General features: G+C 34.4%; 1 protein-coding gene across 2 annotated transcripts in view; it reads right to left on the minus strand.

Moving 5' to 3' along the window:
• Positions 1-702: 702 nt before the first annotated feature.
• LOC142631911 (eIF-2-alpha kinase GCN2) overlaps positions 703-16533 on the minus strand; it is a 43892-nt gene continuing 28061 nt past the window's right edge. For both annotated transcript variants that reach the window (XM_075806261.1, XM_075806262.1), the window contains 12 exons: positions 15531-15611; positions 15334-15390; positions 12738-12869; positions 12572-12655; positions 11323-11431; positions 11111-11247; positions 5767-5874; positions 5377-5462; positions 5150-5252; positions 4949-5071; positions 1289-1441; positions 703-1140 (listed from right to left, as the gene is read on the minus strand). In XM_075806261.1, the coding sequence (XP_075662376.1) occupies positions 1331-1441; positions 4949-5071; positions 5150-5252; positions 5377-5462; positions 5767-5874; positions 11111-11247; positions 11323-11431; positions 12572-12655; positions 12738-12869; positions 15334-15390; positions 15531-15611 (1131 nt within the window). In that variant the 3' untranslated portion in view covers positions 703-1140; positions 1289-1330. The remainder of the gene's footprint in view (positions 1141-1288; positions 1442-4948; positions 5072-5149; positions 5253-5376; positions 5463-5766; positions 5875-11110; positions 11248-11322; positions 11432-12571; positions 12656-12737; positions 12870-15333; positions 15391-15530; positions 15612-16533) is intronic.

Genomic DNA, 16533 nt, shown 5'->3' on the forward strand with positions numbered 1-16533 from the left:
CATAGGCTAAAAAGGATTTGAAATTTTCAAAATTACTTTTTTTTTTTTTTTTTCAATTTGGTATATCCTGGATTTGTTACTGGGATTGAACTTTTATCAAATATGTTCCATATCATCCTTCATCCCTTGCAAGGCAATTTTGTATCAAATGACGGGAACAAGCCAAAACAGATAATTGTGTTAGAAAACAATAATTTCATGGTTCCAACAAAATCACAAATTAATAAGGCAAGAGGAAACCTCACAATCAAAATTACTCCTTGGAAATTTCAATTACATGTAAGAAACAATCAAATTACCACCTCACCGTTTAGAACAAGACAAGTTACACAATCCACTCCCACTGGTCATGATATTAAAAATATCATGAAGCAAAGTAATTTCACAAATCAGCACCTAAGAACATGAGGTGATCAAAAGAGAATTGATTTTGATTGTGTTATGATGAACGAGGTTTTTACTGAACCAATGAAATACTAAAAAGACGCAAACAAAGATGGTGACTGTAAAAATTTAAATCACAGAATCCTAGGAACAGTTGAAAAACAAAAAATCCCCTAGGAAGTAGGAACTATCAGGAAAACAAAAATCCCCAGTTTTATAAGAATTGTAATCGTAAATGAGCCTGTATTGTTGCTCTATAACCATGTCAAAATCTTGTATCAGCAAAGGAAGATAAGAAAAAGCCGCAGATGGCAAAAAAGGTTAAACTATCTGGTATCATTATGATGATTGCAACCAATATAAGGTACATTACAGAATGAAGATCTGATTTCAGGCAAAATAAGGGAGACATTTCTATAGATTGGTGTGAAAATTAGTTATATACATATCTACTTACACAAAACTGAGAAAGAAGAAATAAAGCAAAAAAAAAGGGGGCGAAAGAAATTAATAGCCTAACTCATCAGTTGCTAATTCTATTCCACTAGTTCATGTTTCATATATTTACAGATTTACACCATTAAAATGTGGACTAACTATGAAGCAAAAGAAATCTCAACAGTCTTCAGGAAAAAGAAAAGTAAAACGTAAACGTGCAAAACTTCTCGAATGCCCTTTCAAGAATATGACTGATGATTCCTGTTGAAAGTCTGGCTCTCATAAAATGAAAGGGGCTACCAGAGAAAGGACCGTAACCTGTGACCATTATTGTAACAATAGGGCAATTGATTATACACCTCAATAAGACAACTGCCAATAACAGTTCAGAAGTATATAATTATGATTATAATGCTTCTCCAAGGTATTAGACAAGAACAAAGCCAAGCATCATGATTTTATGAACCTGAGGGGTTTCAAAATTGTGTTGTCATCGAGGAAGATATGCCTAGTTCCAAATTGAGGGGTTTCTAAATTGTGTTGTCATCGCCTCCAATAAAAACCTGACTAGGTTTTCTCTCTGAACTTTCTTCTCCTTCTTGATCTCAAGATGGCGGACCTAAAGATGGAAATAAGCAGTAAATACATCTTCAGAGGATACTATTGTGTGTGTGTGTGTGTGTGTTTACTAACAAGAAGCTACTTAATGTGAAAAAAATGTGAAATATATTAATGACCAAGAAAACTAAAAATTGACTCAATTCAAGCACCAAGGTCATGAGCTGAACTCCATTTGCTATATTTTAGCATCAAACCACAAAATACATGCATTAGCTGGGAGGCTAGCTGTAAAAAAATGTACAACTTAGCTACACTAACGTCTTAAATTTAGGATTCACTATAGCAAGTTGGGAAAAATAAAATAATGCTTTTTATAGTCTCTCTCTTCTCTCTCTCTCTTCCTATTTCGGATTTTTCTTCTCTCTCTCTCAACCAAACCAACACACACAAATCTCTTCTCTCTCTTTCAGTCTCTCTCTATCACTCTCTCTCTGGTAGCCAGCGGCGACTTTGAGGAGGAGGGCGATGGCTTGGTGGCTGTGAAGGCAGTGGCCTATGTTTGCCGTCAGACTTGCCTCTCTCTCCTCTATCACTCAGATCCTCACCTCTCTATCTGATCTTGTGGGTATTTGCTATATTTTTGGGGTGTTTAATATTTAGTGGTGGGTGTTTTGGTTCTGAGTATTGGTGGTGGTGGGTATTTGCAATTTGGTGATGGTGGTGGATAATTGGCAGTGGTGGTGGTGGGTGTTTGATGGTGGTGGACTGATGGGTTTATGCAAAATATTTCTTTTGGTTCTTTTGAGTTTTTTATTTCGGGTTTTGGTTCTTTTGGTTTTGGGTATGTGGCTGTGTTGTGCTATGTGTTTGTAGTTGTGATGTGCAATGGTTGCTGGGTTTCATGAAGAGAATAGAGAAAGAGAGAATGGAGAGGAAGAGAGAGAAAAAAAGAATAAATAAATAAATAAATAGTGTTGGTTTTGATATGAAGTATAAGAATTGGGATGTTGGGTGAGTTGTAAAATGGTATTGTAAAATAAGTAAAGTAACTTTTTAGAGTGTAAAATGGCAAATTTTTTAGAATTCCAGATGCCAATGCTCTAATAGGAAGGTTCAATTACTGGAGCAGGTCTTAAGGAGAACTATGAACATTTGGGGAGAAAAGGGTCTATAGAGAAACTCCCAGATTCAATGTCAACGTGTCTTCATTGTTTCCCCTAAAAAATAGTTGACATTGCCCTGAAGTTTAGGCTCCACTTATCTTACCAACAGAATCAAGTGAAGAACTCAGATAATTATTATTTCTGAGTTTCAGATTTCAATGAAAAGGATATAGTAGCAGTTTAACATTGATTAAATTCTGGAAGTGCGTGGTGCTGCTACTAAGTGCTAACAGTTGTGCCAAGGACCAGGAGGTCCAAATTCATGATGTGGCTGTGTCCTTACAGATGTAGGAGTTGAAGTTGGTGTTAAGGGAGAAAGGTGTCACTCATTCTGGAGACTTTTGGACAAGTTGGCTCCATGCAAGATTTTAGTCTTTGTTGGAACAAAGTTCTCTTGTTTCTTATAAAGTTGCAAGGTATAAACACTTCTCAATAAGTAAACATAACCCAAATAATATACAATGATAATCACAAAGTAATGAATCCAGAAAAACTGGCCCTAGTGAGACACAAGTCATTTTTTGGTTGAACCCCACACAGCCATCCTTAAGAATGGTCCCATCTCTTAGCTATGTTTTTGTTAAGATCTATCACAACCTGACATTTGAACCTGTGCAGATGCAGCAAAGAGGATCAAGCTATGGATTATAGAACCAGTACACTAAGTGACAAATTTTTTCCAGTCAGACAACAAAAGCTGCTGCTCCTTGTTCAGGCTTTTTTCTTTTAGATTTTTTTTTTCTCCCCCTCCTCCTCTCCCCTCTAAATATGCAGAATTCGTCAAAAAATATAATTCTTATGTATATTTTCCTAGCAATTGTGATGTAGAAAAATTTAAGCCCAAAAGGAAAACAAAAAGGCCCATTAGTCCATTTGTCTTTTATTTCTATGTCATGTTTTATTTATTATTATGTCTTGAGTATTTTCAAAGGTCACTTGACTAGAATGTGACTTTTATTGAAGTTGGATGGTTAGGATTTAATTGTTATATGCAAGATGAAGGGTTAGGAGCTTAGGATTCTAGGGTCACTAAAATCTAAATAAATAGCCTCTTTTGAATTGTTTTAGGCAGTATTTTCTTATCTATTTCATAAAATTTTAAATTTGAATATTTCTTGAGCTCCTTGAGCCTGGAAATTGATATTTAATTGTTCTGATTTAATTCTATTATCTTTTTCTTTGCTTTAATCTTGTTTCTTGCTAGAATTTCTTCTCAATCCTTTTTTCTATACCAGACCTAAATTTTACTCATTACATCAAGTGGCATCACAGCAAAAGATCCTAAATATAAGCTGCAAAATTCATATCTAAGAAAAAGCTTGCATCTTTAAGGTATGGTAGGTTGTGGCAGAAGCTGTCGGGTAGAGGAAATCAAAACCCATAGATAGAGATGATTGAGATGAGGCTTATGATTGAAGATTTTTTGTAAATAGTACAAGCTCTTCAGCAATAGGAACTAGCAGGAGCCCGTACAGAGATTCCGGAAGGCAACCGCGACAAATTGGACATACCAGAAAGTGGTCTCAATGATGAGAACGATGACATAGAAGATCAAGAGTCATTTCATGATACTGGACCAGTAGAACATGCACCACAAGGTGTATTGGAGGGTTGGTTGGGGTGTGCAGTTGAATTGAAGGATGAAACCTTTGAAAGAGTTTGTGTTGAAGACTGGAATTCTCCACCAAATGATGATGACCATCTTTTCGTACTTTTTGACTACTATGTGCTTTTCATGCATATTATAGTGTCTTTAATATATTTTTTCTTACCTATCAACAAAAAATAAAAGTCAGAAGCATACACGGTGAGCCCATAATCCACACCGTTGATGAGGCTTTCTCTGTTCAAACAAAAGATGTCGTTGATTATATAAAAGGCAATCATTCAGCGATATAATTAGCTTGTTCAGCAGTAGAAGGTTCTCTTTTGATGAATGCAAATTTCAAGGACCAAAGGACTCTACCAATATAATGAGTTCATATTCAGCCCTATATTTTCCCCAATATATTGAGCTCATATTCATGAATTGTAACACCATTCCAATTGAGCCTGTAGTCACCCCAAATTTACCCCTTAACTTGCAGGCCCTAGAATCCACAGAAAAAGGAGAATAACAGGAGCCACGAGATGTTGATGTTAACACCAAAGGACTCTACCTTTCTGTATAGCCACTTGAGTGAGGAGGTTTGCAGTTCATGCCACTCAAGATAGAGAAGGATCAAGCGATCTAGGTATTTCTAGGAAGTTGAAAATTTTGATGTTCACATATGTAATTTAAGTTACAATATTCATTCATTAACTAAATTGACATGCTGCCCTGTTATATATATTCCTTTCAGGAAATAATATAAGCAAAATGGTAGATTCAGAAATGAAATTTCAGACAGTAGAAATAATACCTTTACAGAACCCGTTTGAGACACATCTGTGTCTGTTAGGATGACTATACATTTTATATCATGCTCATTTGCATATTCATACTGCTCTGTAAGGCTTGGATCAGGTGTGGGGACAAATTCAGCCTAATGGACATGATCAACCAGTGAGCAGAAAGCAACTTAGTACAATAGCCTACTTTGCTTAGAAGTTTAATCTCAAACCTTGATGTTCTCTTCCCATAATTCAGTGACAAGTTCCATACGCTCTACCAACAGACCACCTCCTCCCCTTGAACAAACGAGAATACTGGTGCTAGCTTCATTTCTGCTAATGTAAGTATAGACAAGTGTGGAAACAACTTAGATTGAAAATGATGACCAAAGACTTTACGGTTAGTGGAAAATTAATAGACTAAAAGAAAGAGATCAAGAGGTAAAGGACATTGTACCTAATTGGTTTAAAATCTACAGAAGAATGCTGAATTAATGTCTCCAATGCAAGGCTAGTCCCAACAGCACCTGGCGGACTTGTTTTCTGGAGGGGGGGGGGGGGAAAGGAGAAGAAAAGAGAAAAGCAAAGGCAAAAAAGCTGATATAGTATTAAGCCTAAAATAATTCAATGATGGATACTATAAAATGGGTAGAGCTACAATGGGTGTCCAAAAGCACATTACACACACATTTTTATTTGTTTCTTTGCATTCATTTTGTGTGAAGCCATGTGCTTATGCATACATACAAGAGTCATGGAATAAAAAAAATTACAATAAAGGGACCAACAGTAGAAGTAAATGGAAAAAATATAAAGTAGGCAAAAGAAATTAATGGTAATAACTTACATATTCATGACCCCACATTTGGTGAAGCAGATAGTCATAGCGACCACCGACAGCAAGCAATGCACCTTCTATAAGTGATCCAGGATTGTTCTCCTTTATTAAATATACCTAGGCAATAAAATTGCAACATGGTTAAATTCCTATTAACAAAAACAGATTCAAACATTTATCAACACTTGGTAGGAAATTTTGAGAGATCAGGCCTTGGTGCGATGGCAAATGCCTTCCACCCAAAGCAAATGGTCATGCACTAAGCACCTCTCTCAAACCCCACAAAAGTGGGAGTCTTGTGCACCAAGTACAACCTCTTTTTAGTAGGAAATTTTAGAAGGGTAAGAAAATGTAAACGTTTCATTCATAAACATGGAACCCAACATATTTGAGGAAATTTTTAAATGTGTAGGTTAACTGGTTATGACAAAAACAACAATATTGAAGAATCAACTTGGTTTTTATGCCAGGGTGTTCTACCATGGAAGCTATTTTCTTACTTATATAAATAATGAAAAAATATGGAGGCCTGTAAAGATATTCTTATGCCTTTTATTGACCTAGAGAAAACACATGATAGGATCTATAGATAGTGGGTTTTGGAAAAGAAAGGATTTCTTTTGAAGTATATTAAGTTGATTAAGCATATGTATGATTGAGTGGTAACTAGTGTGAGAACAAGTAGAGGCATCACAAGTGGGTTCCTTATCACTATAGGAATGCATCAAGGATCAACATTCCATAACTCTTTGCACTAGTGATGGATGAGCTCACTTAATCGATTTAAGCAGAAGTCCCTAGGTGTATGATTTTTGCAGATCATGTAGTTCTTGTGGCTGAATCAAGACATGGAGTTAATGTCAAATCAGAAATTTGGCAAGATGCTTTAGAATCTAAGGGCTTTCAAATTTTTTTTTTTTTGTTGGAGAAACAATGCTTTCAATAAAGTAGGACTAAAACAGATTACATGAAATGTATTTTTAGTAAAAGTAGAAACAAAGATGACGAGAGCGGAATGCTAGATGCGTTGAGAATTGTGAACGGTCTATTCTTGACATTAAATCTTTCTTTTTCCGTACTCTCCTTGATTAGAGTGTAGTTTTGCTTTTTTATACTTGTTTTTCTCTCTCCAATCTTATTGATTGTTGTAATCTAGGCTCTTAATTTGTGCTACTCTAGTACACTTCCAGTGTACTTGGTTGGTTTTTTCTAATATAACTTCTTACGTTAATTATCAAAAAGTAGAAACGAAGATGAAGGGGCTACAAGACTTGGTGGTCAAGAGATACCAAAGAGTGAGAGCTTTTACTATCTTGGATCAATAATTCATAAAGATTTTGTTGTTGTTATTGTGAGCTCAAGGATACAATGAAAAAGATGATAGAGAAAGTTGTATATTTTTATGTTATTTATATTTTAGTAAGGAAATGTTCAAATGATTTAGCCTTGTAGTAGTTGATTGGACTTTTTTTAATAAGACTTAATATCTAAGATGCTTATAGAGTAGAGAAAAGGCATCCTCTCTTATTGGTAAGTTACACAATATTCAATGGGTTTTGAACCAACAACCTTAGGCCCTGTTTGGTTTTGTTGTTTTTATCACTCATTGCTCAAAAATTGTGGACCCCACCAGAGCAAATGTTGTTTGGCTTGATTCTCATAATTCAATTCTCATCACTCATTCAAAATATTGAGAATAAGTGATGAGAAATGAAAACACATTTTTGGTGTTTTCAAATGTTTGAGATATGAGTTTAATGACAATTTGGTAAATAAAAGAAAATCGTGGGATCCATAACATTGTATTGTCACATTCAACTCCTAACAACAACCAATGTCTCCTTTTTCTCTTTCTTTCTTTTGCCTTTGCTTTCTTTCTTCCTCACTTCTGCTAATTTCTCTCGACAGCTTCCTTCTTTCTTTCTTTCTTTTTTTTCCTCTTTCTTTTTTTCTTTCTAACTCCTCACACCAGTGCTTCTTCCTTTCTTCTTCATGATGAACACAACGCACTCCACCAGATCTGCCAAGCATCTCAGGTGATTCTCGCTGCACCTCTCTACCCTCCACCGGATCTGCAGAGCTCTCTCTATCTCCTTGGCAAGATCAATTTTTTTTTCTCTCTATCTTGTGGGTGCGGAGTTCAGATTTGAGATGTGATTATAGAGTTTGGATTTTTGAGACGTCAGTGTGGGTGTGTGGTTCAGATTTGTGGTGTGGCTGTGGTGGGTTTGGATCTGAGATGTGGGTGGCTGTTGTGGGTTCAGATTTGTGGTGTGGGGTTCAGATTTCATTTGGGCATCTATGGGTTTATGTTTGTAACTTTGTACATTTAAGAGGGTTTGTATCTGTGGTTTTTGATTTAGACATTTGTGGGTTTTGATTTGAACATCTGTGGGTATTCATTTGTGTTACGTTTATGAGGGTTTGGCTGTAGGTTTGGGATAGGATTGTTCTTGTTGATGTGTGTGTACATGAGAAATGAAAGAGGAAGAGGACAGCTTCAATAAGAAAAATGAAAGAGTGGGGAGAGAAAAATTTCGCGAGTTGGGTACTACTACCGTTCTGAATAAAACAGACATGAGGGCTCTACAACTTTTGAGTTAAATTTGAGTTTTAAGCTGAAAACAAAACCCAAATATTTGAGCCAAACACATTGTAGAGTGAATTAAGAAAAAATAGAGAATAAATTATGAGATATGAAAATGAGTTTTGAGTAATGGAAATTGAGATATGAGAAATGATATGAGTAATGTGAAAACCAAATAGGCCCTTATATTCCCTATTCTTATGGCAGGAGGAAGTGTTATTTAAGTTATCGCTCATCGTAGATAAAAATCATTTTAAAAATCCATTTATTAAAAAATAAAGGGAATATCTAAAGTTGTACCAATTATCAAGGTGTAAAACTTATGGGCCATACAGTGAAATTTGGAAAATGGTGTTTAAGATGAGGCCAAGGAAGGAGATGACGGTGCCTGAAATTCAATTTGTATTATGCTAAGGTGATTTTTTTTTTTTTTTGGGTGATCTATTATGGAGAGCCTTTTTCTTACTCAGGCTGGCAATAAAAATATAAAGATAAAAGGCCATCGCATTGTGGAGTTCCTAGAAAGGTGCAGTGCATTTTATGATTGAAGACAGTCCGCTTAATTAATACTAACAAACATACACCAGAGTAAGCAGTAACTTGTGTAAAAATATTAGAGGAATGTGACGTGGGTTTCCTTTTACAATAGAATTGTAAGGATTAAGTAAAGTTCTTATTTATACTCTTAAGTTATAGATGAGCTCACACAAATGTCTAGGATGATGTCTATTGGTTCACGTTATTAGTAGATGATATTGTATTGACTGATCCTATTCATTATAACGGGTAATTACACTTTACCACCTAAATTATAACCCAAATTAAATTTTGCATCCTAAACTTTCCGAAAGCACGGTTAACACTCTAAACTATGACTCATGTTACACTTTGCACCTCGCCCATAATTTTGCCGTTAGTGTAATTGAGAGTATAAATTAGGGTGGTAACCTATAATTTCTCCTTCATTTTTAAGGGATTGAGAAGAGGGGCAATTGGGTATTTTCACGTGATGTTATCCAAGATAACGGCAGAATTGACAGCAGTGTGCAAAGTGTAACATGGGTTATAGTTTAGGGTGCTAATTGTGCATTCTAAAAGTTTAGAGTACAAAGTGTAATCTCCCCTAATTATATGTTAGAATCGTAATGCACATTACAAGCTATGAGGTTTATGTTGATGACAACTAAGACCGTGAAATATAGAATATTCATTTAGTCAAACCAGTGAACGAAATTAAAAGATCACATTAGATGATCAAGAGATACCAAAGAGTGATTATTTTTTGGCTTGATTTTAAATAAAGATAGAGAGACTGAGAAGGATGTTTCTCATAGAATTAGGGTAAGGTGGGTGAAGAAGAGAGAAGTACTACGGGAATATCAACAAAGCCAAAGGAAAACATTCATAGAATTGCACAAAAGACCAATTATGCTTTATGGTTCAACATGTCGATAAACAATAATCCATAAATTGAGTGCAAAAGATGAAGATGTAAAAATGGATATGGCAACAATAGGAAATACATGATAAGGAATAAAGCTATTTGTAAGAAGGTGGGGCAGACACTAATCGAAGATAAAATGAGAGAATTTTTTAAGATAGTCTGGTATGTGTGATATAGCCATGGAAGATTGATTTATTACTATTTTACAAATTCATATATTCAAGATTTATTTTGACAATTGAAGTCCAAATTGAAGTGAATGTTATGTGTTTTTAAAGGTCTATTATATGTTTCCTTGGGTTAAAATAATTTTTTTATTGGGGTTTTTATTTATTAGGTATGGCTAATTGGGAAAATTTGTAATTTTTGCAATTCCTGCGAATTACGGGTATTTTGATAGTTTAGTCAGTATAATTTTCTAGGAAATCTAAAATATTATAAGTTTTATCTTTTTGAGTCCAAATTAGTCTTTTATTAGGTTTTTAGTTTATTCAAACTCGGAGTCCTAATACTACTAGTACAAGAAAAAGTCCTTACAAATTTATTCTTATGATACTCAAGGAGAGATGGAGTAGATTGATAAAAATATTGAGTGTCTTTTAGTATTGAGGCATGTTAGTTTTTGTGTGTTCTTTCCTCCCTTTCTCTTCTCTCTATACTTTGAGTCTTTCTTATGGTGTTGTTCATAAAATTATTTTTTTTTCTTCTTCCTTACAACTCCATATCAAGCCCTTTTCTTTAACCTATCAAAACCCTAAATCCCACATACTTTCTTCTACCAAATAGCCATCAAATAACTCATCAAACCATCTTTTAATTCCTAACACAACCCCATAACCATTTCTTCAACAATTCTAAACCATAATCCACAAATTCTCTAAACCCTAAACACACCATAAGCAAACATAGACAAATACCCACAATTTTTCCTACGTCAATGTGCAACTAAGGCCTACGTATGTATCAGTGCAGAAGAGTGATCATTTCAATATGAATAAGCACTAAGAAAGAAGATGGATGAATTAAGAGAAAGAACAAGGATAACTTGGGTGGTCGCACATAGGGTTCTGCAGCATCAAAGCTAAGATTCGGAGACCATAGAACAAAAACCAGCACATGGCTGATCCCAACTAATTTTTACAAGTGATGTAGACTGGGCAATATCATTTGGAATGGTGAAATTTCACATTCTCACTAGGCTAGCAATTACTGAGTTAAGGGTGGCAGTTGATTACTGATATGCTTATTCCTAAATAATTACTGATATGCTTATTCCTAAAGGAAAAAAAAAATAAAAAAAATAAAAACCAGAGATATGATACCTGAAAGAACAAATCTCTATGGTAACTCTCAGTTGGTGGCATCAATGCATCAATGTAAACATGTTTTGCAACCCTCCAAACTCTCAAGTAGGTAAAGAGATCTGACAACTCATCAAGTGCCTTGCGTGTAAGTTTATCTGCATTAGTATTGTAGCTGATAAGCATATATTCCATCATATGATTTATAAAAAAAATTAAAAATAGCATTCTACCAGCCGGCAAGGCTCCCCTCAATCTAGCAAGTGCCAGATCTGCAGCTCCACAGAACCTTAAATTAACAGTTTGCAACCTGTTTACAACAGCTTCTGCTAGATTGAGTTCCTGTAAGAGAATAAAATTTAAGAAGAATACATAAGATGCACCTTAACCATATTATATTGGCTACATAAATGTTCATGACATCCCCTTCACAAGAGTATTATTATTATTAATAATTTTCAAGCCACCCAATTAATTTTTTTATAAGTAATGAAAATTTTATTTAATCATGAAAAGCATTCACCCAAGTATACAGGAAGTATACAGCTGGGGACCAAAACAATCAAATACTCATATTACAAGCATCCATCAAATCATAAACCGATGTAATACAACTTCCTAAGATTTACATCCAATCCAATAGTGTTTTAAAAAAGAAAAGTTTTAAGTCAACTACTGTCCTTTCAGAGTCTTCAAAATACTGGTTATTTCTCTCTTGCCAAATTAATTAAAGTCAGAATATAGTCATGAAGATCTTTTAGGGCAAAGAAAACAATGCAAACAAGAATTTTGGTGGTTCAAAGAAATACTAAGATTATTTGGAAAAGACTCAATAGGCTGTGGCATATGTTAGGACAGCAGATAAAAATGAACAAGGAATTTAAAAAAACTCAACCGTATTTTGAGGAAAAAAGGAAAAGAATTGACAATTATATGTTGTAGAGAGCAGATACTATTAAGTGTGGAGTAGTTATGTACAGCACATTTGGACTGATGGGTCTACATAAGCAACCTTAGCAAGCCCATTGGTTGATAGCATGAAAGTTCTAGCTACATCATAGAAAGTCTAGCACATATATCCACTTGACTTCAATGTTCATAAATTTAAGGGACAGCCATACTCCACTGGTCAACTGCATGACATCAAACTCAAGAAAACTTAACCATATACCAAAAAATTTTAACCTCAGTTAATATTCATATTACTAAATCATTTACTCATGATTCCCTAGTTTCCAAAGTGATAAACAGATTTTCATCAACAGAAAAGAGAAGAGCATTATTAAATACAAAGATAAAAGATTACATAGAACAGATCAGGCAACCTACAAATGCGACATTTTTCTAAAATGCATGACATATAATAACAATCACTTCAAAATAAAATGTGGACTGCACATCTTGGTAAAAAACTCCAAGAAGATAATTGTTGCATGAAACCATATGTATAGCTTTTTTTTCCCTAAATCATTTTCCAAAAACCTGCAAAAGCTGACGCCTTATGACCACCCATTTTGATTTCCGTTCAGAGGATTGAGGACGCAGAGAACCCATCATAGAAAGAAGCTTCATTCAGAAACAGAATCAATTGTCAGGTCATACTTCTCATACTCGATGATGCTAAGTTACAAGTATGTTAATGACATACCTCTGCTACTTTCTGTCTATGCTCTGCCTTTACTCCTGTCCAAGACCAAATTGCATCCAGAAGGTCCCCATGATTTAGATGAATATCACATGAATCTGGATTAAAAAAATGAGTTGCAATGTCCATTGTCACCTGCAAAATAAGCCACGATTATAAAGTAATACAAACCATTTACAGTTTCACTACGGGCACAAAGAAATGTTTTTTTATGGTGGATTCTAACCCATAAGGAAGGGGAAGAGGAATTTCGAACTAGTGACCATCACTTCTTAGGTGTGATTCCCAGATTCATGTCAACATAAGCCATGTGTCAATCAATGGTAGTTGTAGTAAACCATGACTTTCAAATGCTTAAGCTGACCGGAAGTGGGTAACTGTCTTTCAACCTCATACTGACACCCTCCCTCCCTTATGTGCAAGCATGCTGAATAACCAAATGTGACCATTGCACATGAAGAACATAAGAAATAACGAAATGGGGTTTCCTAGGATTCAAACTAAAGATCTATTTTTCAAACCAGGCTCTAATACCATGTCTGCTTGCATTTTTGTCTTATATGGACAATATGGTTTGAAAAACATGAGAACTATTGAGGGTGGATTTTATTTTTTTATAGTAATTTACACATACACATGCACACGTAGTGAGTCTTAAACTCATCACCTCATCCTCTTACTCTTACAAGGATAGGAGGTGCAATTTGAGAGGTGAAGTTTTCTCAAAATTGCTGAAACTTCAATTTTGAGATTGTCGTCTCATCAGACATCTGTTTCTGGCAACACAAACAGATGTTTTTCTAGATATTTTAGATCCTTTATCTTGCTTTTAATTCTTTGGGAGCTCCTTTCCTGTCTAGTCCATATTATCTTTTATATATATATATAATGAAAGGAAAAACGTAGGGACTAGTCAACCATGTCCAAAATTGTCAGGTGTTGATAGTGATTTGTTTAGGGAAAAGAAGGTTACATGAAAAATTAAGTTGTTGTATCTTTTTACTTTGGAACAGAAGCTTTTTTTTTTATGGAAACAAAATATTTACAGCCTGGTTGTGCTATTTAAAAGGTTATAAAACTCTTAATAAAAGGTTATGAACAGATAATAATGATATTAAATTTTCAATGAAATTTTTTAGAGTGGTCTCATATTGATAAGAAAAATACTACATGCATTGTATTTTCGATCAACTTAGTGTTAGTTTTGGGGTATATAGCTACTATACATAATTTTTTTCACCATGAATTCTTAGTAAATTTTTAATTAATAAAATTTCTGTTACCCAAAAAAATTTAACTGATTTTCCATTCTTTTTTGCAACCCATCATGTCAAAATCAACTACAAAGGCTTTAATTATATCAGCAAAAATCCTATTCAAATTAGAATTTTCAAACTGAAATGGAAACTATAGTGGTGAATCTTTGGTATTTTTGAGTCTCCCAACCCCTTGCCTGCTGACAATTCTACATTTACTGAGACCACAACAAATATATGAAGTCTTAATTAATATATGTAAACATGCACTTACGTACATGCACAATCTTTATCATATTTATCGTATAATAATTTAATACCCTTTTTGATGACCAAAAGTATTTATTGAAAATAAAGAGGGAGGAAGTAAATGCTAAATTAACTGTAGAAAAAGTCACACACTAAATTTAGCTTTTAATCTTAAAATTCATCAATTAAACACATATAGTAAATGGTGTATGAATGGAGCTCTCTACACTAGTTTACAATATCAGCTGGACGCTTGCTTTGGGTTGCATCCATCTTTCTTCTTTTCTAGATTCTGTTGAGCAACTGTATTTTGCTTCCAATCTTTAGGAGAAATTTGTACACATTCATTACACCTTAAGAACTCTCATCATTTTAATAATCATGCCTGCGTTTTTTATTTTTTGAAAAGTTATTGAGAGTAGCCCATCAAGAAAGTAATGATGCCCCTATTATGTTTCAAAGTGACTAGCCACTGAAGGCTTCAAGTAATACATGAAAGCAAAACTCAAGAATCACAATGTTTAAGAATTTTTTAAGGAACAAAAGAATATCAATGTGCATTTGTCAAGCCCAAAAAAATCCAGCTTTTAGGGCCTTTTGAGATTATTTTGATGGACCTACACCATTGAAAAAAAAAAAAAAAAGCTTTCCAACCTCCTTTTCTACAGTACAATCAACAAATAAGCAATCAGCAAAACGCATCCAAAAGCTCTCTAAAGAAAACAGACAAGAAACTAAGCTACTTAACTACATCAACAAGAATGACAATAAAACCCTAGTTCAAAAACTTTCAGTGGTTATGGATCATCAACAGACTAATCAAAGTTGGCCACATATATTTTTCTCCACATTCTATCATATCTAAAATCTTACTCTCTTCTCCCCCTTTAATTAACTTGTTCTTTTTTACTACTTCTACCAATGTCATTTACGGTCTCCCTCTAACTTTTTCCATACCTTTGAAAAGAAACTAAACTAATTATTAATAATTGAAATCAAAAAATACTTCCATTACTTTGATTTCCAAAAGAAGGGGGTGGGGAGGAGAGGGGGTGCGGGGTGGGGGAGCATGGTATAACGGAAGAATGAAGCACCTTGATAACCTCAGCCTCTGTCAATGCAGATGCACCTCCAATAATGTCAAAATCACCCTGTTGACCACAAATACATTATAGAGGACTTCAACTTATATATAACACAAAAGAACCATTAAGAACATTCCATATATTCATTTCCAAAAATAAAAAGGAATAAGATACCAAACCCGATAACAATTTCAATTAATCCACACCTGAAGATAGCGATTTGGTGATGAATGCCCAATTGCTCTTCTATAGACATACGATATTTCATAGCGTTTGAACGAAGATCTCTACAGCATAAACGGTAGAAACACATTTTATTTCTATAGAACTTAATTTTAATGTTCAGCAATGAATAGAGAAGCATGAATGTTAAAGCAATTGACATTGTAAAAAGCAGCAATTGAAAACTGAAAGACATTCATAATTGAGTGAGTGATCTAAACCTTGAGAAAGTGCAAAGCAACATAAAAAACAAGCCATTAAATATAACTTTAAAGTGCAATAATTTCCTGATTTTTTGTGAGCTAATATAGGTGGGTTTGGCAAATGCTTTTGCTCCTAAAAAAATCCAAGACACCTACATATCTCGCTGATATATATATATATATATATATTATTTTAGTAGTTCCCTAGATTTACGTATTCCAGATTCTAATCACTAGTTGTTTCAACAGCTTAGGCTTCCATATAATGGTCAACTCTTTATTTCAACTCTCCCCTCATGTTTAGGCCAGAACACTCCCCATGTTTGAACCTGAAACTTAAGTCTAATACTTCTTAATATTCACTTTTTTTTGGTGTTGTGGGGGGGGGGGGGGGGGGGGGCAATAATTAGAGGCATCCCAAGTGAATATCCAATCACTACATATTTGCAGCAAGGATTAGTAATAAAGCTTATATGTCTTTGCATTGGTTATTGATGAGCTCACTAGATCAATTCAAGATAAAGTCCCTTGGTGTATGCCTTTTGCAGATAACTTAGTTTTATTAAAAGAAACTAAATATAGATTTAATGTCAAGGTCTAAATTTGGAGAGATGCTTTAGAATCTAAAGGCTTTGCACTAAGTTGGACTAAAACAGAGTACATGAAATGTAAGTGAAGTAAAAATAAAAACAAAGATGAAGGGGTTGTAAGAATTGATGGTCAAGAGGTACCAAAGAGTGAGTGCTTTAAATATCTTGCATCAATAGCTCAAAAGGACGGAGGA

Source organism: Castanea sativa, chromosome 4, assembly GCF_040712315.1.
Source record: "Castanea sativa cultivar Marrone di Chiusa Pesio chromosome 4, ASM4071231v1".
NCBI lineage: Eukaryota > Viridiplantae > Streptophyta > Magnoliopsida > Fagales > Fagaceae > Castanea > Castanea sativa.